The sequence below is a fragment of the Jaculus jaculus genome, chromosome 8 (assembly GCF_020740685.1).
Source record: "Jaculus jaculus isolate mJacJac1 chromosome 8, mJacJac1.mat.Y.cur, whole genome shotgun sequence".
Classification (NCBI taxonomy): Eukaryota; Metazoa; Chordata; class Mammalia; order Rodentia; family Dipodidae; genus Jaculus; species Jaculus jaculus.
In genome coordinates this window covers 82132294-82157618 of record NC_059109.1, presented here as the reverse complement: position 1 = coordinate 82157618, position 25325 = coordinate 82132294, and the positions used below count along the sequence as shown (strand labels likewise).

The following is a 25325-nucleotide window of genomic DNA, read 5'->3' as shown; positions in this document are numbered from 1 at the left end:
TGTCTACCAATTTTAAGGAACCTACCAAAAGATATCATTGGAAAGTGTTGCCCCAGGGTATGGCTAACAGCCTACCTTGTGTCAAAAGTTTGTGGCTCAAGCTGTGACAAAGACTAGACAGACCTATCCTCAGGTATATATTATTCATTATATGGATGATATTCTCCTGGCGTTCAAACAAGAGGGATTATTATTAACAGCTTACTCGCATTTTCAGGGGGCCTTAAAAGAGCAAGGATTAATTATAGCTCCAAATAAGGTTCAAACTGAGCCACCATATTCATATTTAGGACACAGATTATATCCCAAAACCATATTCCCACAAAAATTCAATTCAGGAAAGATGGGTTACAAACCTAAAATGATTTTCAAAAGCTTTTGGGAGATATTAATTGGTTTAGATCTCATTTAAAAATTAGTACTGAAGCCTCTCTTTGACATTTTAAAAAGGTGATCCAAATCCAAAGTCTATACGTCAGTTAATAGGGACGTAAGGTTAGCCTTAGTAGAACAAGCTATTGAAAAACAACAAATTCAATATATAGATTATTCTCAGGGATGGGCTGCATATGTTCTGGCCACTGAACGTACTCCAACTGCAGTTTTATGGCAAGAAGGACCTCTATTATGGCTACATTTACCTGTTTATCCTGCTAGAGTGTTGACTCCTTATTATGAAGCAATAGCTTGTTTAATTCAAATGGCTCGAGTAAAGTCTAGAAAATATTTTGGGAAGGAACTGGCTATTATAGGGGTTCCTTTTACAAAGCAACAAGTAGATTGGCTATTTCAAAATGTGGATTCTTGGGCTATTGCTTTTGTACATTATCCTGGTGTTATAGATAATCATTACCCTGAAGACAAATTGTTGCAATTTGCAAATTCTCATTCTTTTATTCCCCCCCCCCCCCCCCGCACAGTCAGGGCAGAGCCTGTTGTAGATGCTTTAGTTGTGTTTACAGATGGATCCTCTAATGGCACAGTAGCATATGTTATTCAAGAACAGTCTTATTCATTTTCTACTCCCCCAGCATCAGCTCAAGTAGTGGAACTTAGAGCTGTAGCTACAGTATTTAATGTTTTAGCTGCAACTCCATTTAATTTGTATACTGATAGTCAACATATTACTAGAGCTTTACAGGTGCTTGAGACCATGTCTTATATTGAAACTGCTAATACTCAAGTGCAAGATTTGTTTAGTCAAATACAAAGATGCATGCATGCTTGCTCTCATCCTTGTTTTGTAGGTCACATATGAGCTTATTCAGGCTTGCCAGGTCCTTTAGCATTGGGAAATGGTATGGCAGATAAAGCCACACAGATCATAGGCATATCTCAATTGGAGTTAGCTCAAAGATCTCATAATTTACATCATCAAAATAGTCAAAGTTTAAGAAAACAGTTTCAAATTACTAGAGAAGCTGCTAGGCAAATTGTGCGACAATGTAATACCTGTCCTGAATATCACTCAATTCCTCCATATGGAATAAACCCTAGAGGACTAAAACCAAATCATCTGTGGAAGATGGATGTAACTCATATTCCTGAAGTTGGAAAATTAAAATATGTTCATGTATCCATTGATACTTACTCAGGACTTCTGACGGCTATAGCACAGACTGGGGAAGCTACTAGACATGTCATAGCACATTGCAACAAACGTTTTGCTGTAGCAGGTATACCATTAATTATAAAGACAGATAATGGTACAGGTTACACTAGTCAATCTTTTCAGCGCTTTTGTGCCCAATTATTAATTGTTCATAAAACAGGCATACTTTATAACCCTCAGGGACAAGGAATTGTTGAACATGCTCATGGAGCTTTAAAGAATCAATTACAAAAAATAAAAAAGGGGGAGTTATATCCTTGGTCACCACAGAATGCTTTAAATCATCTACTCTTTAAAATTTTTAAAATGTGGATGCATCCAGTCATTCTGCTGCAGACAGATTATGGCATCCTAGAACACTGGACACTTATGCTCAGGTTAGATGGAAGGACCCCATTGATGGACAATGGCATGGCCCCGACCCGGTATTAATATGGGGGTGAGGGCATGTTTGTGTTTTCCCACAGGACACTGACAATGCCAGGTGCCTGCCAGAGAGGTCGGTCCGGTTCACAGGGATTAAACATCAGAAGAATGATGCCTCTGCTCCTGATGATGTGGATTCAACTCCCGATGATCCACAGTGAGCTGTATTGGGCTTATGTTCCTGACCCACCCATCTTATACCCAGCAACTTGGGAAGACAGAGAAATTATAGTCTTGTATGAGGGACTGCTTACATCATGTGTAACATATCTGGAACTGAAAGGCATGTTAAGGACTGGTCAGGAAATCCTGGAGCAGAAGGGAGTGGTAAATGGGACAATGACTGGACTGGTAGACTCTCTGCTGGACTTTGGTGGTCTAATAAGGGCTTCCAACAGATTTACCTATGGAAAGTTGCTGCGGCCATGGGAGGAGTGAGCGTCACCTCCCCCAGGAGTGACAGTTCTTCCCTCCCAAAGGGAAGGGTCATGGCTTATGTTACTCTACCCTATGCTATGTTAATGGGAGACATAAATATTACATGGACTGAGGAAATGTTCTATGTTACATGTAATAATTGTACTTTGTCTAATTGTGTTTCAGAATCATCCTCTGATAGAGTTATGATTTTTAAACAACCAGCATTTGTTATGATTTCTGTTAATGTAATGAGGTCTTGGTATTCTGACAAGGGAATATAAATGTTACAGAAAGTAAAGAATACTTTAAGTAGACCAAAAAGAGTGATAGAATTGTTAACTGTAGGCATCTTAGCTTTTGTTACATTGTTAGCTACTGCTACTACTGCAGCTGTCACAAGAAGTTCAAACTGCACATTTTGTTAATGAATTATCCAGAAATGTTTCTATTTCTCTAGAAACTCAAGTAGATATAGATAGAAAACTGGAAGAAAAAAATAGATGCTCTGTATGATATGGTTATGTATTTGGGTGAAGAGATACTAGGGATGAAAGTTAGAACTCGTTTGGAGTGTCATGTAGATTTTCAATGGATTTGTGTTACTCCTAAAAAATATAATGACAGTAAACAGCATTGGGAAAAGATAAAGATGCATTTAAGAGGTATTTGGCATAATGATAATATTTCTTTGGATCTGATTCAGTTGCATTCAGAGATTTTGTCCTTGAAAAATAATCATCTTACTTTTGATGCAGCTAAAGCTGCTGATGACTTAATATCTGCTTTTAAGTCTGCCTTGCCTGGATGGAATTCTCTCACTTCTTGGATAGGCAGCTTTGCTGCTACAGGTATTTGTCTTTTGTTCATTCTGTGTCTGCTGCCCATACTTGTTAAGTGCCTTTTGAGATCCATTATGGGTATCTGTGCAGAAGTACATGGAATACAGCTATGGACCTGGCCCTGGCTTCCTGAGACATTATCTTAAAGCCCCTGCAGAGGCTGGTAGTCAAAGATGGGTAAGATTCTCTCCAGTTAGGTCAACCTAAGACAGGGCATGAATGATGGAATATCGTAGAGGACAACCTAAGACAGGCAGTCTTTCTGCACCGAGGCCCAGAAGGGCCTGGTTAATAAAAAATAAAAAAGGGGGAACTGTCGGGAGCCATTTGGCTGGCCTTGAATCCATAGCTCTGGGCTGTTTGTCAGCAAGACTTTAGCACCTACATGTACGCAAGATTATGTATATTCAGTGTTCCTTAAGAGTTATGCTTGTATTGCTGGGATCAAAGGATTTGTTTGTTTCCCAACCTTGGGATAATCTTTTGTACTGAGAAGTGACTGAAGTGCAAAAACTCTGTAACAGAAAAGAGTTTTTTTTTGATAGAAACTTGTGTGAAGTTCATGGAACTTTTGTCCATGGGCAAACTGTTTACTAGAAGATATAAAAAGGACTGCTGAGAAATAAACAGTGCTTCAGTCCTTGCTTTCATTCTTTCTCCTGTCTTTCTTTAATCCTCACTCCCCATCAGGCTCAAACCATTTTATCTGGCAGGCTCCGGCAGGAAGACTCTGAAATGGTGTTGTGTGAGCAGATACCAGGTGACAGTGCTTCACTATGGCTGTGTCAGAGTAAGTCTCTTAGGGGATAAGGGTGCTAAATGTTGTGGGGGAAGACAGTAGTGAGAATGAGATCAAAGTCTTGGGAAAATGCCAGTCCCATAGTGCACCCAGATGCTCAGTCTTGCAGGAAACCTTCAGGTCACTCTGGGACCTTGTTGGGATTCTAGGTGTAGTCTGACTTCCTTTTAAAAGACTTTTCATAGCTGGGCCTGGTGGCACACATCTTTAATCCCAACCTCTACAGGAGGGTTGCTGTGAGTTCAAGCCACTCTGAAACTACACAATTTGCTGACAGATCAGATATGTGAGAAAAAGGGAGAACAGAATAGTTTCATTCTCATAAGAGTTGAATAGGTGATGGAAATGCTACAAACTGATCTGGGCAAGGCTTGAGAAGACAGACCTGAGTACTGAATCTGTAAGTGTCAGATATGTAAACGTGGAGTTTAGGATGAGTGACCAGACTTAGGAATTAGTATTAAGGCCAGAAGAATTTAGGTGAGCTACCTAGAGGCATTGCCTGTTGACCGGAGCTTCAAAGGCCAGGCATGAAATCCAATTTGGTGGAATCAGAACAGGACATGGCCCATTAGGACAAAAACCAGGAGAGAAATCATTGAGCATGCTACAGAGAGATGAGTAAGTGACTATCCAGTGCTGTGGAAGGCAAGTATGAGAAATCCAGGAGTGACACTGGCATTAGCAATATAAAGGTTACATATAGGTAGCACTTAGAGGGTAGCTGCAATAGTGTGTGACAACATAGGAATGTGTGTGGTATAACTGGAATAGGTTTGAGAAAGGATGGGAAGAGACAAACTAGAAAGCAAGTACATGGAAAAACCTTCTAAGAAACTCTACTATTAAAGAAAACTCAAGGTAAACATCTTTCCTTTTCTTAAAAAATATATTATTTACTTATTTGAGATAGAAGGAGAACGGGCACATCAGGGCCTCCAGCCACTGCAATCAAACTTCAGACACATGTGCCCCTTGTGCATCTGGCTTCTATGGGTCCTGGGGAGTTGAACCTTGATCCTTTGGCTTTGCAGGCAAATGCCTTAACCGCTAAGCCATCCCAGCCCTCCTTTTTTCCTTCACAGGAGTACTAGAGATTGAGCCCAGCACCTTGTATATGATAAGGCAAGTACTCTACCATATCCTCAGCCTAATATTTTATGTTTTCTTGAAAATATAATCTCAAAAAAAAAAAAATCCCCTCTCTTCAAACAGACCTCCTTACCATCTTTCTTATAATGGTCACAACTATTATCATTAACTTAGGCTCAAACCTGGGAGGCATCCCTGAATATTCTCTTTTCCTTTATTTATTTATTTATTTTTGGTTTTCTGAGGTAGGGTCTCACGCTAGCTCAGGCTAACCTTGAACTCTCCTACGTCTGCCTCCTTAGTGCTGGGATTAAAGGTGTGCGCCACCACTCCCAGCTTTTCCTCTATCTTCTCAGTCTTGTTAATTTTATCTCAAACCATTTTCTTTCTCTCCTTCCCTCCCTCTTCCCCACTTTCTTTTCAACAGACTGAGAGAAAGAGGCAGGCACAGAGAGAATGAGTATAGGTGTACCAAGGCCTCCCACTATGGCAAATGAACTCTACACACATGTGCCACTTGGTGCATCTGTCTTTTACATGGGTACCGGGAATTTGAACCTAGGGCATCAGGCTTTGCATGCAAGTGCCTTTAACCATGGAGACATCTCTCCAGTCCTTTCATAAAAATTTTTATTTTTCATTTTTTAATTTTTTGGGTTTTTTAGGGTTTCACTCTAGCTCAGGCTGACCTGGAATTCACTATGTAGTCTCAGGACGGCCTTGAACTCATGGAGATCTTCCTACCTCTGCTTCCCAAGTGCTGGGATTAAAGGTGTGCATCACCACGCCCGGCCTAAAATTTTATTTATTTTTGAGTGAGTATAGGCATGCCAGGGCCTCCTGCTGCTACAAACTCTGGACACATGAGCCTCTTTATGCATTTGGCTTTATGTGGGTACTGGGGAACTGAACCCGGGTTGTTAGGTTGTGCAGGCAAGCACCTTAACTGCTGAACCATTTCCCCAGCCTTCAAACTATTTTCAAAATAATCTCCTTTGAGCTGGGCATGGTGGCGCATGCCTTTAATCCCAGCACTCGGGAGGCCAGAGGTATAGGAGGATCGCAGTGAGTTTGAGGCCACCCTGAGACTACATAGTGAATTCCAGGTCAGCCTGGACTACAGTGAAACCCTACCTTTAAAAACCAAAACAATTTTTTTTTCCCTTTGGTCTTTTCCTATGCTTTAAGAAGGTCAGGCGCAGCTGGGCATGATGGCACACACCTTTAATCCCAGCACTTGGGAGGCAGAGGTAGAAGGACTGCTTTTGAGGCCAGCCTGGAGCTATAGAGTTTTAAGTCAACCTGGGCTAGAGTAAGATCCTTCCTTCAAAAACCAAAGGGAAAACTAAACAGAATAACAACAACAAAAACCCAAACCAAAACAAAAAGTCCAGGCTCACATTCTCTACATTTCCCAGCTGGTCTCTCCAACACTGGTCTTTGCTACTTTCCTGAATCCAATCACAGGACCCACACACTCCCTGCTCAATCTTCACATTACTGGTTCCCTAGCACTTAATGTGTCAAAGTCAAACTCAAAGGTCCTCTTGGATTACTCAATTCTGTCTTACCCACCAAACTCAATTGCTTTGTGTTCACCAATATTCTCCTCTAACTTTCCTCAAAACACTCACCATCACCCCCCTTTACCCTCATCTGCCTCTGATTGTTTTCTTTGCCTGATGTGAGGTGTGGAGCCAAGCAGTACCTGCAGTGCACAGTGATGGGATGGTTCCCTGACTGCTGCTGCTGCTTCTGCACTGCTGCGATGATGCTGATCATGCCCTTCCCGTCACTGGGGATGCCCACTTCAGGCCAGCCGTGGAAATGGAATTGTCGAATTTGCCGACTCTTGTTCTCCTTTAGAAGAAGAGGGATCAGGGAGGCAGTGGAAGCCCTGCCTTTCCTGCAGAAGTTCTGCTCACCACCCATCTTACCCTGGTGTTGGTGACCAGGAGGTCTCGGACAGTGTAGCTCTCGCATTCCTCTTCCTTCTTCAGTTCTACTGTGATGTCTCCATAGGATACCATGCCATCAGATGGCCAGTACTGGGCACACTTCTCCTAAAGGAACAAATAAATAGGAGAGGTCAGGGGCTAGAATACTATTTGTGGTAGAGCAGTACTACCCACAGGCAGCCTGAGTTTTCTCAACACAGGCACCTTTTCTTATCACACACTTCATTCTGGAGGGTTACCATACTACTTCACATCAGATGAATGAACTTCTGACTCCGAACTTCCCATTTCATCAGTCTAGGAATTGATGGTTAATGAAATCCTAGGTAGGATGTCAGCTGATTATAAATACATGTAAGTCTGGACTACTGAGTTAAATGACTTACTGGAATTGAAAAATAAAACCAGGGCCAGAGAGCTGGCTTAGAGGTTAAGGAGCTTGCCTGCAAAGCCCAAGGACCCAGGTTTGATTCCCCAGTTCCCATGTGAACACAAGGTGGTGCATGCATCTGGAGTTTGTTTCTAGAGGCCCTGGAACACCCATTCTCTGTCTCTCTCTATTTGCCTCTTTCTCTCTAGCTCTCCCATTTAAATAAATTTGTTTCCTTTCAGTCTTCCATTTTGTTTATTTGAGACAGAGAGGGAGGGAGAAAAAGAGAATGGGCACACCAGGGCCTCTAGCCACTGCAAACGAACTCCAGATATACACACTGCCTTGTGCATCTGGCTTATGTGGGACCTGAAGAATTAAACCTGGGTCCTTAGGCTTCCCAGGCAAGTGGCTTAACCGCCCAGCTATCTCTCCATCCCTCAGACTTCCATTTAAAAATAAAGAAAGCATTTTAAAAAATAAATAAAATGGGCCGGAGAGATGGATGAGCAATTAAGTCCTTGCCTGTGAAGTCTAAGAACCCTGGTTCGAGGCTTGATTCCTCAGGACCCACGTAAGCCAGATGCACAAGGTGGCACATGTATCTGGAGCTCATCTGCACCGGCTGGAGACCCTGGAACACCCATTCTCTCTCTCTCTTTCTCTATCTGTCTCTTTCTTTCTTTGTCACACTCAAATAAATAAAAATAAAAAGAATTTTAAAAAATAAAATAAATGAAAAGAAAAATAAAAAAAGAATAAAATCAGCTGGGTATGATGACACATGCCTGAAAGCCCAGCACTTGGGAGGAAAAGGCAGGAGGATCAGGAATGCAAGGCTACCCTTGGCTATTACCTGTTTTACAAGAGATCCTGTCTTATACTCTTCCCCTACACTCAGCCTCATGTAACATTTTTTTTTTTTTTTTTTTTTTTTTTTAGGTAGGGGCTAGCTCTAGCCCAGGCTGACCTGTAGTTCACTAGGCTGGCCTTGAACTCACAGTGATCCTCCTACTTCAGCCTCCAAAGTGCCCGAATTAAAAGCATGCACCACCACGCCAATTCAAATGCTTTGATACAGGCACAAGCCACTAGGCCAGGCTACCAGGGTGGTTATTATTTTTTAAACACCGATTTGTTAAAGGCTTATTAATCTTATAAAGTCCCAAGTCTTTACTGTAGTTCAAAAGTCACTTTCTTATTAAGCCATGCTGGCTTCTCCAGGATTATTCTACCAATCGTAATAATGTGCTTGTTTCTAGAGGCCCTGGAACACCCATTCTCTGTCTCTCTCTATTTGCCTCTTTCTCTCTAGCTCTCTCTCATTTAAATAAATTTATTTCCTTTCAGTCTTCCATTTTGTTTATTTGAGACAGAGAGGGAGGGAGAAAAAGAGAATGGGCACACCAGGGCCTCTTAGCCATTGCAAACGAACTCCAGATATATACACTGCATACGAACTCCATAATAATGGCATAATAATGTGCTACCTATTTACTGATAGGATTTTTAGGAACAGAGTGGAATGAAAGGGAGTCCCCCTGACATTGAGAATGCGCTGGAGAGACCAAATGATTCACAACAAACAAACAAACAAACAAACAAACAAACAAAAAACAGGAAAAAAATAGTAGGGTATAGATTTCCTTTGTTGAGCAGATCTGATTTAGAGTCCCTGACATCTTTTTATAGTCTGAACCTCCAGACAACAATAATTTTATTGTTGTTGTTGTTTTGAGGTAGGGTCTCACTCTCTAGCCCAGGCTGACCTGGAATTCACTATGTAGTCTCAGGGTGGCCTTGAACTCACAGTGATCCACCTACCTCTGCCTCCTGAGTACTGGGATTAAAGGCATATGCCACCATGCCTGGGATCAGCAATTTTTTAATTGAACTGAGGACTTTTTATTTCTAAAATTGAAGCCTGTGAAACACCTCTGAACTGGCAATAGAGACTCTTTTCTCTTCTTGCTTCATCCCCCTCAGAAAGCCTGCTCAGGTTTAAGAAAAAGAGGAGGGAGCAGAGCTTTGGAAACTAACTTCCAAGCCTCAAGTAGCTGCTGCATTACTACCTTGCAGCAGCTGAGCAAGACCTGTGCAACATTGGAATCATCAATATTCCATTGTGGAAAATGAAGAAGGGTTAAAAATACATCAAAGGCGGGCTGGAGAGATGGCTTAGCGGTTAAGCACTTGCCTGTGAAGCCTAAGGACCCCGGTTCGAGGCTCAATTCCCCAGGACCCACGTTAGCCAGATGCACAAGGGGGAGCACATGTCTGGAGTTCGTTTGCAGTGGCTGGAAGCCCTGGCGTGCCCATTCTCTCTCTCTCTCTCTCTCTGTTGCTCTCAAATAAATAAAATTAAAAAAAAAAAATCAAAGGGCTGCAGAGATGGCTCAGTGGTTAAGGTGCTTGCTTGCAAAGCCTAATAACCTGGGCTCAATTCCTCAGTACCCATGTAGAGCCAGATGCACAGTGGTATATGCATCTGGAGTTCACTGGGAGTGGCTAGCCTATTCTCTCTTTCTCTTTCTCTGCTTACAAATAAATTTAAAAAAATCAAAAAAACAAAACACATCAAAGGTTGTGCATGGTAGTACACATTTTTAATCCTAGTACTCAGGAGGCTGAAGTAGGATTACCCTGAGTTTGAGGCTACCCTGAGACTACATAGTGAATTGCGGGCCAGCCTGGACTACAGCGAGACCCTACCTCAAAAAACCAAAAACCAGGCTGGAGAGATGGCTTAGCAGTTAAGGTGCTTGTCTGGGAAGCCTAAGAACCCAGGTTTTATTCCCCAGTACCCTTGTAGGCCAGACTCACAAAGTGGTGCATGCGTCTGGAGTTCGTTTGCAGTGGTTGGAGGCCCTGGTGTGTCCATTCATTCTCTTTGTCTCTCCCTCAAATAAATTAAATAAAATAAATAAATAAATAAATATGATTAAAAAATAAATGCAAAGTAGAAGAGGACTAGTTAGGAAGAAGAGGTTCTGTGGAAGAGGGATGAGAAAGGGGAGACAAGAGAAGACAATGGGAGGGATTATGATCTAAGTACATAATATACATGTACGAAATTATCAGTAAAACAATTAATTATATGATCCGGGTGTGGTGACACACACCTTTAATTCCTGCAATAGCCATGAGTTTGAGGCCACCCTGAGACTATATAGTGAATTCCAGGTCAGCCTGGTTTAGAGTGAGACCCTACCTCAAAAAAACAAAACAAAACAGAATTTGAGAGATAGGAGCCTGGCATGGTGTCACATGTCTTTAATACCAGAATTTGGGAGGCAGAGGGAGGAGGATGGCTATAAGTTTGAGCCAACTTCTATTTTCTCTTCTTTATCAACGAATGGCAAAAACACAGAATCAAAGTGAAAGCTTGAGGAAATAGTCTTTATAAACCTAATTAGGAACCACTTTCCCCAGTCATTACAGTGACATCACAGGAAACAATGAACATAAAATTTCTGCCATTCTTTTTTTAAAAATGTATTTTATTTATTTGTTTATGGGGGGGTAGAAGCAGATAGAAAGAGAGAATGGGCATGCCACTGAAAATGAACTCAAGACACATGTGCCCCCTTGTGCATCTGGCTTACGTGGGCCCTGGGGAATTGAACCGGGGTCCTTAGGCTTCACAGGCAAATGCTGTAACTGCTAAGCCATTTCCCCAGCCCCAGGCATGATGTTAGGAACACATGGCTTAAAATCTGACTAGAATGTTGTGTAGAATTTAGGGAAAGAATGGAAGTTGTATAAGTGAACGAAACATGACTTGCCAAGTGAATTGAGGCTGCACTTGTTCTAAGAAGCTCTGGAGAAGAGGAAAAGTCAGCTGACAAAAGCATGTATGTGAGAGAAGAATCAAAGCCCTGAGAGGGAAGTTGTAGTACTTGGGAGAAGTTATTTGACCTTGTCTCATGGGCCTTTTGTGTGAGGTTTTTATTTTAATAGGTAAGAGGAGGAGAGGTCAGTATCTTGTTAGGTTGTCAATTTTTATGACACTATTTGTCATTCCTGAGATTGTAATAGGGTATTTGGGGTCCAGGAAAGTCCTTGAACCCTCAAACCCTAGATTTGTTTATAATTTTCATTAAAGAATTTAATTTAAAAAAAAGACTGAGAAGGATAATTATTATATTTATTGGGGGAAGTACAGAGCCAAGGGAAGGCACCCATGTGGCTAGATTCCACATGGAAGGCCTGGAAAAACCATGGAAAGAAAAGAGAATAAAGAAAGTTCAAGGAGCTCCTGCCATATGGGAGCTGCAGGGGGTAAAGAACCCATGTGGAGAGTAAGGGCTGGGGGGCCTGCCCTTTGGCTCAAACTGGCTGGGCCAGGACCCAGGCCCAGGCCCAGCTGAGGGGAAAAACTCATCCATAGCTAGAAGTTCCTAAGTGGGAACTTCGTTTTTTCAAGGCAGGGTCTCACCTTAGCCCAGGCTGACCTTGGATTCACAGCAATCCTCCTACCTCTGCCTCCTAAATACTGGGATTAAAGGCATGTGCCACCATGCCTGGGTCTCCAGCCCCCTTTTCTTTATTTTATATTTGTCAAATTCTATTGCTTCCTTTTGTATAGTTAGCAGAGAGCTGACTTCATCTTATGGACACTCAGGTAGTTCCACTTCAGAAGCCTGGTTTGGCTATATAACTTCTCTTCTTACTGGCTCTGCCCTGCCCTGCCTGTGAGATGGGTGGGGAGGGTATAGGCAAAGAGGAGTTAGATGCAGGAGAAAAACTAAATGATGGGAACAGTCTGGAATCAAACAGATACTAGGCCACTCCCCTTGAGAAGCTTAAGACTGCTATGACAACCAGCTAGCTGTGCGATATGCCTGAACAATGTCAGTTAAAGAAAGGAACTTTTTCATGATGCTTTGTCTTCCCACAGCCGGGGTATCTCTTTGAGCTCACCTGGCCTCTCTCCTCCAGTTCTGTTAGCATAACGATAGAACAGGATTTCCACTCCCAGATCATTCGCCAGAAGTCCTCAATTGTGTGAAGAAGTGGGCCCTGGCTGGCAATGTAAGAATCCTTCTGCCGGTAGCCCTACATACAATCAGAGGTATTATTATAGTTAGAGACTGGTGAGTGGAAAAGATAGACTTATTTGGGAGGCAGTCAGACAAGTCCCTAGGAAATGATAAAAAATGCTTGGAGACACACCCAACTCAGGTAGCTCCCTGCCCACCCTTGGCTAAGGATCAAATCCCAGGGAAGGGAAATGGAAGTTGGAGCTACGATGAGACCAAGTATAGGAAAGATCAGCTTCTTTCTTGGCTGTGACTATGTTGTGACCTTCCCATTTAGAAAATGCAATGGGGGCTAGAGAGATGCCTCAGTGGTTAAAGACTCTTGCTTAGAAACTGCATTGGTGTGTAGTATATTTCCTCTACATTTTGCTCTCTGGGGCTTGCCAGACCTTAGTGCTCAGATTGGCTGGGTATGAATTCAGTAGCTACTGACTGACTCAAAGATGTTTCTCCTAAATAGGTATGGGAGGAAGGCACTATAAGACCCAAGGGACAGGTCCGGGGGCACACCCACCACTTACATCAATGAAGGATGCATTCACGTAGTCTGTGTTCTCCTCACCTCGCTTAACTGGAATGATCACTCTATTGAATTCATCTGCAAGAAGACAATGGAGTCATCATCCTCAATAATCCACATAGGCAGGTATGTACGTTCTTTAGGCTTTTACATTATTTTATTTCCTCAAGCCATTCAAGAACTTGGAGCAATAGATAGAGACAATGCTATGATTCTCATTTCCAACCCAATCATTACTACCCCAGAAGTGGAAGGGGTAGAAGGAATTGGAAACTGAGGCTTTTGGGTAAGGAGAGGGCTCTTACATGGAATGATCTGTAAAACCCGGTTCTTCTTCATGTTGGCTGGAAGGTTTCCAGTACGCATCTTGTCATTCTGGATTTTGATGGATGTTAACTTCTGAATGAGTAAGTAAAGAGACATACTGATTCTGGTATTGAACCTGAAAAGACTCTGTCTGTCATTGGGCCTGCACCTCCAGGGACCCAGGCTGCAAGACCCATCAGGACCTTTACCTCCATTTTTACACGTTATTGTTGCAACATTGTTTCCTCTGTCTTTAAGCTTAATTATAAGTCAAGAGAAAATGGCTTCTGTGGACCCTTGAATTTTATGTGCCCACCTGCCACCCACTCTGCTGTACTATTCTGTTTCACCCTAGATGTGGTCTTAATACTCTTAAGAAAAATATTCAAGTGTGTATTCTCAGGCCTGAGGTTGCATTTGTTTTTGTGCATGCAGAGACCACATGACAACTCAGTGTCATTCCTCAAGTATGCTGTCCGCTTTTTTTTTTTTTTTTTAACTTTCCACAGGTTTTTATTGAGGGAACTGAGGGGCAGGCCCCCCCGGCCAGTGGGCTGAGGGCCCAGGAAAGGAATGCAGAAGAAGTGGGGTCTCCCCTAGTGAGGGCTGGCCTGGCAGAAACAGTGTACCCTGTGACCCCTCTTTGGCAATAAGCTGGGAACATGGCACCTTCACTCTGGCCTGGCAGGTAGAGGGAGGCCCCCAGTGGCAGCTGGCAGTGTAGGCTGGCAGAGGCCGGGTTTGGCACCAGAGGCTGGACAGCCTGATGCTGTCCTCTTTTTGAGATAGGGTCTCTCATTGGCCTGGAAGTCACTGGCCAGTGAGCTCCAGGGATCCAACTGTCTCCATCTCCTCAGTGCTGAATGGCACTGGCATTCATGGTCGAACTTAAGCCCTTATGCTTGAGAAGCAAATGCTTTGTTGATTCAGCTATATTTCTAGCCTTGGAGGTTGTTTGATTCCTGCTGTTCAAAGTAGACCACACATCAGTAGCACAGGCTTCATTGTGTTAGGAATCCACAGTATCATGCTGAACTTAAACCAATGAATCAGACCTGCGTCCTGACAGGGTCCCAGAGTCACACATGCATTACAGTGCAGCAAGAACTGCGTTCAGAAGAAGAGTTCTTAACACACAATCTCTTACTTCTGGGAGTTTTTGTTTTTTTTCTTCCTTTTCAGTTCTGGGGACTGAACTAAGGGCCTCACACATACCAGGCAAGTACTCATCACTGGGCTCTATCACCGGTGCATTTTTAAAATTTATTCTGAGATAGAGCTAAGTTACCCAGGCTGTCCTTCAGCTCATTTTGTAGCCCAGGTTGACCTTGAGCTTACAAACTTTCTGCCTATGCCCTAATCAGGCTTAGGAGCACTTCTTACTGATCAGAGTATAAAATACAATTTTATTTATTGATTTTATTTATTTTTTGGGGGTACTGGGGGCTGAACCCAAACCAGTGGTATCAGGCTAAACATTCACTCTATCACTGAATCCTGACACAGGCCTTAAGAATTGGGAGCCACTGTTTAATGGCATACAGCAGTAGTTAGCAACCTAAGGTTCACAGAGCAAATCTTGACACTTCTTGAAAATAATGACCCAGCTCATTTGGTTAAATGTCTATGATTGCTTTTGTATTACAATGGCAGTATTAAGTAATTGGAAAAGAGCCTACGAAGCCTAAAATTATTACCTGACCCTAACAGAAAAACTTTACTCTTGCTGTATATTATAATAACCTAGGAGGGCTGAGAGGCCTAAAACACTACTTTGGCTTGGGAGATAGCTTAGTTGGCAGAGTGCTTGCTTTATAAGCACAAGCATCTGAGTTTGATCCCTAGGACCCATGTAAAAATGCCAGGTTTGGTGGCAAGTGTTTGTAATATTGGCGCTGAGAAAGTGATAAAACAGATTCCTGGGGCTTGCTAGGCAGCCAGTCTAGCCTAACTGGTGAGCTCCAGGTCAATTAAGAGACTCTATCTCAAAATAATGTAGACAGCATTCCTAAGGTTGTCCTCTGGCCTCTACATGCTCAAGTAACCACACACACATTTGCACCATCCCAACATACATTAAGAAAATACTGTTTCTGCCGGGTGTGGTGAAACACGCCTTTAATCCCAGCACTCAGGAGGCAGAGGTAGGAGGACTGTTGTGTTTGAGGCCACCCTGAGACTACATAGTAAATTCCAGGTTAAGCCTGGGCTAGAGTGAGACCCTACCTCAAAAAAACAAACAAACAAAAAATACTGTTCCCTACTTTTCTTTTTCCTTAAGCAAAATTCAAGTGATCCTAACATGCAAAAATGGGTTGAGAATGATAGGAGTAATGGCCTACCTTCTTTTTATTTTTTATTTTTATTTTTTGAGGTAAGGTCTCAAATCTAGCCCATGCTGACTAATAACTCACTCTGTGGTTCCAGGCTGCCTTGAATTCACAGTGATCTTTATACCTCTGCCTCCCAAGTGTTGGGACTGAAGACATGTGTCACCATACCAAGCAAGACTCATCTTCTTAATTCTAGTATACCTAACATAGGGATTCAACTACTACCAGTTGGTAAATGTACAGTCAGCATTTACCCAGATCAACTTCCCCATATTATCTGGATACTTCCATCTGGAGGTGGCCCAGCCCCAACTCACCTTAAACTCCTCTTCTAATCCATTGTTGCTGGTCCCTGGGATTTTGTTGTAAATTTTCTGCAGGTGGGTTTCTAGAGAGGTGACTTCCAGTTCTGTATCCCCATAGAGATAATGCTCCAGAAGGGCTTGGTATATGAAAACATATTGCATCTGAAATGTGGATGGCAGAGTTTTCAGCAGTGTACCACATGGTCCCTATGGTACTAGCTCATCTCTTCCACTCTCTTTATTCTGTCCATTTTTCCTGGGAAATGATTCACTCATGCTGTTCCAACTTAGTGAAAGAGAACTTGAAATGCACTCCTTTGGGGATGCTTGGCTTAGGATGCAGGATCCTAATTTAGTAGATCCTGTAATCTGAAGGGCTATCAGAAATTAGAGATGTATGAAACTTGTGATAGCCTGGCTTCCAGCCAGCCTCAATTCCAGTGCTATCCTGTGACCACAGAGTCCATCTTGTGGGCCAATTATTTTTCTCAGGGACTGCTCTTTTATTTATAAAGTCCAGTGGAAAAAACAGGTAACTTCCTGCCTTCCCTAGCCACAAGGCCACAATCTCCTCTACACTCAGTTTCTTTAAATATCTATTGTTTTTTCAAGGTATGGTCTCCATCTCTAGCCCAGGCTGACCTAGAATTCACTATGTATTTCGGATGACCTTGAACTCTGTGATCCACCTACCTCTGCCTCCTGAATGCTGGGATTAAAGATGTGTGCCATCATATCCGGCTAAATATCTACTTTTTTTTCTTTTGGGTTTTCGAGGTAGGGTCTCACTCTAGTCCAGGATAACCTGGAATTCATGATGTAGTCTCAGGGTGGTCTCAACCTCATGGCAATCCTCCTACCACTGCCTCCCGAGTGCTGGGATTAAAAGCATGCACCACCACGCCTAGCTAAATATTTACTTTAAAAAAAAAATTTACTTTTTAACATCAGTTCATCGTATTATATTATGATCATTTACAACAATCTGGGAGACCTTAAGGCAGGCAGATGTTTTGCTCTCCCCTTGCCTCACCCACAGATCACTCACATCTGTTTGTACCATCTGGCAGCGCTGGGCCCGAATCCGACTCACAAAGCCATAGACATCCACTTTCCGCTCAGAATGCATCATGTCCAGCATGGCATCAATGACAACAAATGTACCAGTGCGCCCTACACCTGCACTGTAGCCAGAGAGCAGGGGGTTATTGGGATAGCAAGCATACTGTGGGAGCAGACAGGAAGTGTATCATAGGCTCGGCTCTTTCTCCAAGCCTCTAAATTCTAATTTCCATTGGAGGGAGAGCTGATGCTATCCTGACGCTAACAACCCCCACATGCTAGGAGTACCTGACCTATAATTATCAAGGCCAGGCATTTACAAGCATCTGAAGGTGCAAGAATATATAGCCAGAATTTGACCCTGTCTCCTGGCTTCACAGCAGGGTCTCCTCACTCCCAACCTTGGAGGACTGCCCTCCTGAGATGAAAGCTATATTATTAACTCCAACAAATATAATAGTAAAGTAGAACTTAGCCCATATTATTCAGAGTATATCCTAAATATAATGGGATTTAGTGAACAAGTCCTAGTATATTTGCAAATACTGCTTACATATACTGCTCCTATAGGTAAGATATGGCTCAAGTCTTCCTTCCCAGGTATTTTGGAACTAGAATTGAGCCGTTTAACTTCTGTTTCTTCAAGTCATACTCCACACTTGGGGCATCTCTGGCTGCTGCTGGCCTGGGTTTCCAGCTATGCATTTGTTCTTTGTCAAGCTCCTTGGGTCTTTGTGTTGCTTACTTGCTTTGGCCAAAGGGAAAGAATGTAGGAGGTGGAGGGTCAAGCCACACTGACCTGCAGTGGACCACGATGGCCCCTGCGTATTGAGGGTTACAGGCCTTCACCTTCTTGAGGAACTTGAGCATGCCAATTGGGGTGAAAGGCACCCCAAAGTCTGGCCAGCTGGTAAAGTGGAACTGTGTGATGAGGCGCTGCGGTTTCCTGTTGGTCATATCCCCAACCTGTGAAGTGAGGAAATCCTGTGTGTTTGCTCTGATACCCGGGGAAGGCAGCACAAGCACAGGGAGGGTACAGTAGTGGCTGTCAGTGATGACTGAGAAATAAGATGGTTCCCAGAGAGGTTTGGATTATGGACAGAGAATCATCTCCACACAGCGCAGCTATCACTATTATTCTTGGCCTATACAGAAAGATGAAACTCAAAGAACTTAAATGACCTGCTTAAAGTCTCAGAACTAGTAAATAGCAGAGCTAGAGCTAAACTGCATGACTCCTCCTGAATCTTCGTAAGTCTTCTTCCCAAGCAGTTACCCCCACCCTTCACTATAGGTGTCCTTGGTTCAGGCCTTCAGAGTTGCTCAGGAGGGCCACAACAGGCCCTCTACATCCTTGTTATTATTAGGAGCTTTTGGAGGAGCAGAGAGAGATTAACACAGCACCCAGAAGCTGCTAAAACTTCTGAAGCTTTCTCTCCAAGTGGTCTGGTCACATCAAAGATGATCAAATGCCACTGGATAGGTATTTTTCTTCCCAGACATTAAAAACACTGCTTACTACTACTACTACTACTACTATTACTAAAAGCAACAACAACAACACTGTTTAGTTGTGACAGAGAGATTCCTGTGGGTCAGATATCTGATTTCAGAATCTAGCTCATATAACTACAATTCCTGACCATTCTAAGTAAGAAGGTAGCCTACCTAGCCTGTTCCTACCCTCTTAGTGGTCAGCAGATCCTAAACTAAAGTAGGTAGAAGATCGTACCTGCTGAATGCAGAACTTTCGTACGGTGTAGTCCACCAGAACAGTCACATCTTCCACAGACACACGAATATTCCCATAGGTCCAGCAGCCTTGGTCTGGCCAGTACTGGGCGCACTTACACTAAACAAACAAACAAACAAACAGATATGCATCTCCTCACCCAGTATTGCCCCTGACAGATGCAAAGGGCCTGAAAGGAATCACAAAACTTGTAATAAAGTCTCCAGAAAGCCCTTTGGCCTTTTCTCACCTAAGCAAGCTAAAGACTTATTGTTTATTCTAGCTTCTTATTATCAAAATCTTCAGCTTCCAATCTCTGACTATATGTATCCTCAGCCCTATATTTCATCTCTCCACTGCCCCCACATCCCTCAGTTCTAGGCAAATCTGAAACTATTTTACCTACAAAATCTGCAATTATATAATCTCCCATGCCAGGTTCTGGGAGCAAACCTGGCTGAAGCCCCTGGGGCCAGGAACCTGTTGTGACAGAGCTACCACAGTACACTATTGCAGACTATAGACCTGACATTAACCTAAGGACCTCTCTGTTTACTGGGTTGTGGACAAGCTTCTAAGAGCCAGAGATCTGGTTAGAGTAAACTAACCTAAAATCCATGATTATGTTATCTCTTAATACATCCAGGATGGTGATCAAGGTGATGCCGAGCACCATGCCATCCTTGAGAAATACTGTTCTGAATGGACAGTCATCTCTGGGGCTTGATTCAAGACTGAGGATTGGCACTGGCTGTGGCCCAGTGACAGAGCTGGCCAGACCAGAAATAGACTTGGCAGCCACACACATACACACAAAAGAGGAACAGTTAGAAGCTGCCTGAAGGATCAGGCGAAAGCCTCAGATTGCCTTGTATTCCTGTTGGCACATCTTTATTTGGCTGCTAGCTCATACAGCTGCCTTTACCAACTTGAAGATATAGCAAAGGCCAGGAAGCCAAGGGAATGAGGGACTAGAGATGCCAAAGTATTCCTTTCTAGTTATTTTGGAATCAAAGTATGTTGTTTAACTACCAGACACAGAAACATACCTGAAATGCCCTGAGATTCATCTGAGACTTCCAGGCCATAGAAAACTCTGGAAAACATATTAGCCTGCATATGTCTGGATGATGTTACTGACAGCAACCACAAAAAGCAGACAGACAGGCTCAAACTTTGAGCTACAGCAGAGCAGTCCCCCTGCTGACTACATTTAAATCTAGACTGGTATCTAAGTTTTCATTTCACCTCCTTTCTTTCCTTTAGGTTGGTCACCATGACGATGGTAGCTGTGTTTTGTTCCCAGATCATTCTCCAGAAATCATTCACTGTTTCTTCTTTTGGTCCTAAGGTAGCCAAAAGCAAAGATCAGAATACACATTAAGGGGAATAAAGAGGCTAGGAAATTGAATACCCATTCCTGACTTTTCTAAGTCTGTCCCCAGATGAATATCCAACTTATCTATCCATCTACCTACCTAATAAATGACTGTTTCCCATGTATCTACCAATGCAGAAACTTCAATAGGACTGTGGTCAGGAGGCTGCCAAATTAAGACAGAACAAAATGGTCTTCCATGGATAGTATAGTCAAGGATTAGAATTTGCTTCCTGAATATCTACAGTATGATCCAGGCAATAAGCCAAGTGCTAGATATGGAATTTACTCCTTCCTATCACACTCGGAGTTGGGTATCATCAGCATCAAAAAGTTTGAATGATGTTGAAGTGCTGAGAATAAGTGACTACTGGGTGCTCAGTGCTAATTGAGATAGCATATCACCACTTGCAGGGCCTAGGGAACATTAAAGAAGAGGTCAGAAACAATAACAAACAAACAAAGAGCCAGGTGTGGTGGTGTATGCCTTTAATCCCAGGACTCAGGTGGTAGAGGTAGGAGGACAGTTGTAAGCTGGAGGCCACCCTGAGACTACATAGTGAATTTCAGGTCAGCCTGGGCTACAGAAAGACCCTACCTCAAAAAACAAAAATAAAATAAAATAAATTTAAAAAGATAAATAAAATAAAAAGAGGACAGAAAGAATGTCAAATGTAAGAGCTATAGGATCAAGAGGAATCCTATGGAATTGTCTTTTGGACATAACATGGCTACTGTACTCAAGAACAGCTGTGATTACCTGCACAAGACTGTATAAGCCAGGACCAATCAACATTCCTCCATGGCTGGAGGACAGGCTCATGAGGGTCCTATCCTTTCCTAAGGAGCTAAATGCTGGGGAGGGGGAGTCATTCTCTTTAGTGGTGTAGCTACTGGTAAGTAGTGGGAAGAAGGTATTCAGCTGGAGTGAGAGGGGGATAAGACAGGGCAATTGGGGAGTATATCTACTTAAAATATAGTATGTACATGTATGAAATTATAAAAAAAATGAAGAAAAATAAAACAAAATAAGAAAGGCTAAACTTGGTGTGGTGGCCTTTAATCCCAGCATTTGGGAAGCAGAGGTAGGAGGACTGCTTGAGTTCCAGGCCAGCCCGGGATTACAGAGTGAGTTCCAGGTCAGCTTGGGCTAGAGTGATATCCTACCTTGAAAACTAGAAACAAAACCAAGAAAAAGACAAATAAAGGTTGGGTGACTTTCTCAGGCTGAAATTTTATCAGCTCTTTATCTCTTATCATTTTCTTTTATTTATTTATTTATTTTCTCAATTTTTACTAACATTTTCCATGATTATAAAAAATATCCCATGGTAATTCCCAACCCCCCCCCCCCGTTTCCCCTTTGAAATTCCATTCTCCATCATATCCCTTCCCCATCTCAATCAGTCTCTTTTATTTTGATATCATGATCTTTTCCTCCTCTCTCTCTCTCTCTCTCTTTCTTTCCTTCCTTCCTTCCTTCCTTCTTTCTTTTTCTTTCTTTCTTTCTTTCTTTCTTTCTTTCTTTCTTTCTTTCTTTCTTTCTTTCTTTCTTTCTTTCTTTCTTTCTTTCTTTCTTTCTTTGTTTGAGAGCGACAGACACAGAGAGAAAGACAGATAGAGGGAGAGAAAGAGAATGGGCACGCCAGGGCTTCCAGCCTCTGCAAACGAACTCCAGACGCGTGCGCCCCCTTGTGCATCTGGCTAACGTGGGACCTGGGAAACCGAGCCTCGAACTGGGGTCCTTAGGCTTCACAGGCAAACGCTTATCCGCTAAGCCATCTCTCCAGCCCTCTTTTCCTCTTCTTATGATGGTCTTGTGTAGGTAGTGAATTTATTATTTTTAATTAATTTGAGAGAGAGTAAACATACATGGATGTTTCAGGGCCTCTTACCACTGCAAACAAATTCCAGATGCATGTGTCACTTGGCCATCTGGCTTTATGTGGGCAATGAGAAAGTGAACCTGGATCTGATACTTTGTATGCAAGTGTCAGGCTGTAATTTTTTCTTCTTCTGTTTTTTTTTTTTTTTTTTTTTTTTCCTGAGGTAGGGTCTCACTCTAGCTCAGGCTACCTGGAATTCACTATGGAGTCTCAGGGAGGCCTCAAACTCACGGCAATCCTCCTACCTCTGTCTCCCAAGTGCTGGGATTAAAGGTGTGTGCTACCACACCCAGCTTTCAGGCTGGAATTTAAATTTACTCTTCATATAGCCTCAGGAAGTCATAAAAAAATTTTAGGGCTGGAGAGATGGCTTAGTGGTTAAGGCGCTTGTCTGCAAAGCCAAAGGACCCAGGTTCTATTCCCCAGGATCCATATAAACCAGATGCACATGCATCTGGAGTTCGTTTGCAGTGGCTAGAGGCCCTGGTGCACCCATTCTCTCTCTGTGTCTCAAATAAATAAATAAAAATAAATCTTAAAAAAAGATTTTAAATAAGAAGGAGGCAGCATAGAAAGAGAGAAAGAAATGGAATCTAAGAGTAGAGAGGCTAAGGGAATTTCCAGGATATAGTTAAGAGAAGGCTAGGGGGCACTAGATCCACCATGGATTGAAGACTGAGGATTCTAGAGGGGACTAGAGACATGGCTTAGCAGTTAAGCCACTTGCCTGCAAAGCCAAAGGATCCAGGTTCAATTCCCTAGTACCCACGTGAACCAGATGCACAAGGTAGCGCATCCGTCTGGAGTTCGTTTGCAGTGGCTGGAGGCCCTGGCATACCTATTCTCTCTCTGTCCCCCTCTTGAACTCTCTCTCAGTCAAATAAACAAATAAAAGCTGGCTATGGTGGCACACACCATTAATCCCAGCACTTGGGAGGCAGAGGTAGGAGGATTGCTATGAGTTCAAGGTCAGCCTGAGACTACATAGTGAATTCTAGGTTAACCTGGGCTACAGTGAGACCTTACCCTGAAAAACAAAACAAAACAAACAAACAAATAAATAAAAATAATTAGAGTAATAAAAGAAGATTCTAGAAGAATCCCAAAGGATTTCAGGGTCAGCAAATTAAAAAAAAAAATTAAACCTCAGGGGTTGGAGAGATGGCTTAGCAGTTAAGGCGTTTGCCTGCAAAGCCAAAGGACCTTGGATTCCCCAGGACCCACATAAGCCATATGCACGAGGGCTCACATGCATCTGGAGTTCGTTTGCAGTGGCTGGAGGCCCTGGTGTGCCCATTCTCTCTTTCCCTCTCTCTAACAAATAAATAAAAATAAAGTAAAAGCCAGGCATGGTGGCACATGCCTTTAATTCCAGCACTAGGGAGGCAGAGATAGGAGGGGATTACTGTGAGTTCGAGGCCACCCTGAGAATACAGAGTGAATTCCAGGTCAGCCTGGGCTAGAGAGACACCCTACCTTGAAAAACCAAAACCAAAACAGAACAAAACAAAACAACAACCACAACAAAAAGCCAGGTGTATCGGCACACACCTTTTTTTAATCCCAACATTTGGGAGGCAGAGGTAGGAGGATCACCATGAGTTCAAGGCCACCCTGAGACTACATTGTGAATTCCAGGTCAGCCTGAGCTAAAAAACAAAAAACAAAAACAAACAACAACAAAAAAGACTAGAAAAGTGAGGTTATTAAACTCTTGAAAAAAGCTGAATGAAATACCACACAGTGCTATATGTTTCACTTGTAATATCTGTATACTCATAACAATGGAAGTGACAATTATTATCTTACTTCAGTGGTGTTTTTAAAAGTATTGAGGTCTTTATGAAAAAAGTCTTTGCAGTACTGTGGACTTAACCTAGAACTTCATGCATGTTAGGCAAGTGCTATATCACCAAGCTATAGCCATCAGTCACAAGAAAACACTCTTAAAAACAATGCTCATGTCAGCTGCATGTATACTAACTAAAGTGGGAAAAAGAGAAAATCAACATGGCCCCTGAGGAAGAATAACCTAGAAATTCAAGGAAGGTTCCGTATTAACAGGAAGAAAGAGAGGGAGGGACAGAAGGAAAGGAAAGGGAAAAAGGCAGGCAGGCAAAAACAGTAAGAAATGGATGCGTGCCAGGAAGATTTAAAGCCCATGGAAAGTGTTTCACTGCTGGACAGTTAGGACAATGTCCTGGGAGTACATGGATGTTAAGAAGGACAGAGTGCAGACGGGCTAACAAGAAAGGAAAGATAAATTAATGAAAGCCAGTGCAGGAAGTGGCATAAAATGAGACTGGAGGGGCTGAGGATGTGGCTTAGTGGTTAAAAGAACTTGCTTGTACTCTGCTGGCTGTAATCCCCAGTACCCCTGTAAAGCCAGATGCATGAAGCAGTGTATAGGTCTGGAGTTCATTTGAAGTGGCAAGAGGTTCTGGTGCACACTCTCATAAACAAATAAAATACTACATAGGGCTGGAGAGAAGGCTTAGTAGTTAAGGCACATGCCTGTGAAGCCTAAGGACCTAAGTTCAATCCTCCAAGTCCCATATAAGCCAGATGCACATGGTGGCACATGCATCTGGAGTTCATTTGCAATGGCTGGAAGCCCTGGTATGCCCATTCTCTCTCTCTAAAAAATAAATAAAGATAAATGTTATAAAATATCTTCTTTAAAAAGGCTGCTAATTGGATTTTAGTAATTCCTAACCTTAATAAAACTTGAATTATTGGAGTCAAAGGAGGTTCAAAAAATAATGTATCTTTCACATTCACAAACAGACCCAGCAACCTGGAGTCCAGTTTTCAGTATTCTAACTACCTCAGTATTACTATGAATGTAAGATGATGGGATCAAGGTCCTAATTTGAAACAACAACCAGTGCTTATGGTAACTTAATGTTTCGTCAGTGCTTTTATTGATTGGTTATATGTCATTCCTGTGACAGAACAATATTTGCCTTTTTACAAAGCTTATTAACAGCCTTCCAATTTATATTTAAAAAGCTAAAGAACAGTGGACGGATTTTTTTTGGGGGGTAGACGAAAAGAATTGATTACTCTTGCTGCATACCTGTGGGGTGGCTGGAGAAACAGCTTTTTTAATGCATTAGGTTTCAGTATAAATATAATTCAAAAACTGTTAGCTTTTGGGAGTGGGGGAAATTGTGTGGATTTTGTTATAATTTATTGATTCATCTTTAAAGTTTTTTTCTTTTGATAATTACCAGACCATCATT

At 42.5% G+C, this 25325-nt stretch overlaps 1 protein-coding gene across 9 annotated transcripts in view; it reads right to left on the bottom strand.

Moving 5' to 3' along the window:
- Window positions 1–25325, bottom strand: part of Ptpra (protein tyrosine phosphatase receptor type A) — a 185949-nt gene that overhangs the window by 6051 nt on the left and 154573 nt on the right. For all 9 annotated transcript variants that reach the window (XM_045156280.1, XM_045156279.1, XM_045156281.1 and 6 more), the window contains 10 exons: window positions 20065–20162; window positions 18817–18936; window positions 17884–18050; window positions 17071–17206; window positions 16035–16184; window positions 13384–13477; window positions 13080–13156; window positions 12440–12574; window positions 7126–7251; window positions 6897–7048 (listed from right to left, as the gene is read on the bottom strand). In XM_045156280.1, the coding sequence (XP_045012215.1) occupies window positions 6897–7048; window positions 7126–7251; window positions 12440–12574; window positions 13080–13156; window positions 13384–13477; window positions 16035–16184; window positions 17071–17206; window positions 17884–18050; window positions 18817–18936; window positions 20065–20162 (1255 nt within the window). The remainder of the gene's footprint in view (window positions 1–6896; window positions 7049–7125; window positions 7252–12439; window positions 12575–13079; window positions 13157–13383; window positions 13478–16034; window positions 16185–17070; window positions 17207–17883; window positions 18051–18816; window positions 18937–20064; window positions 20163–25325) is intronic.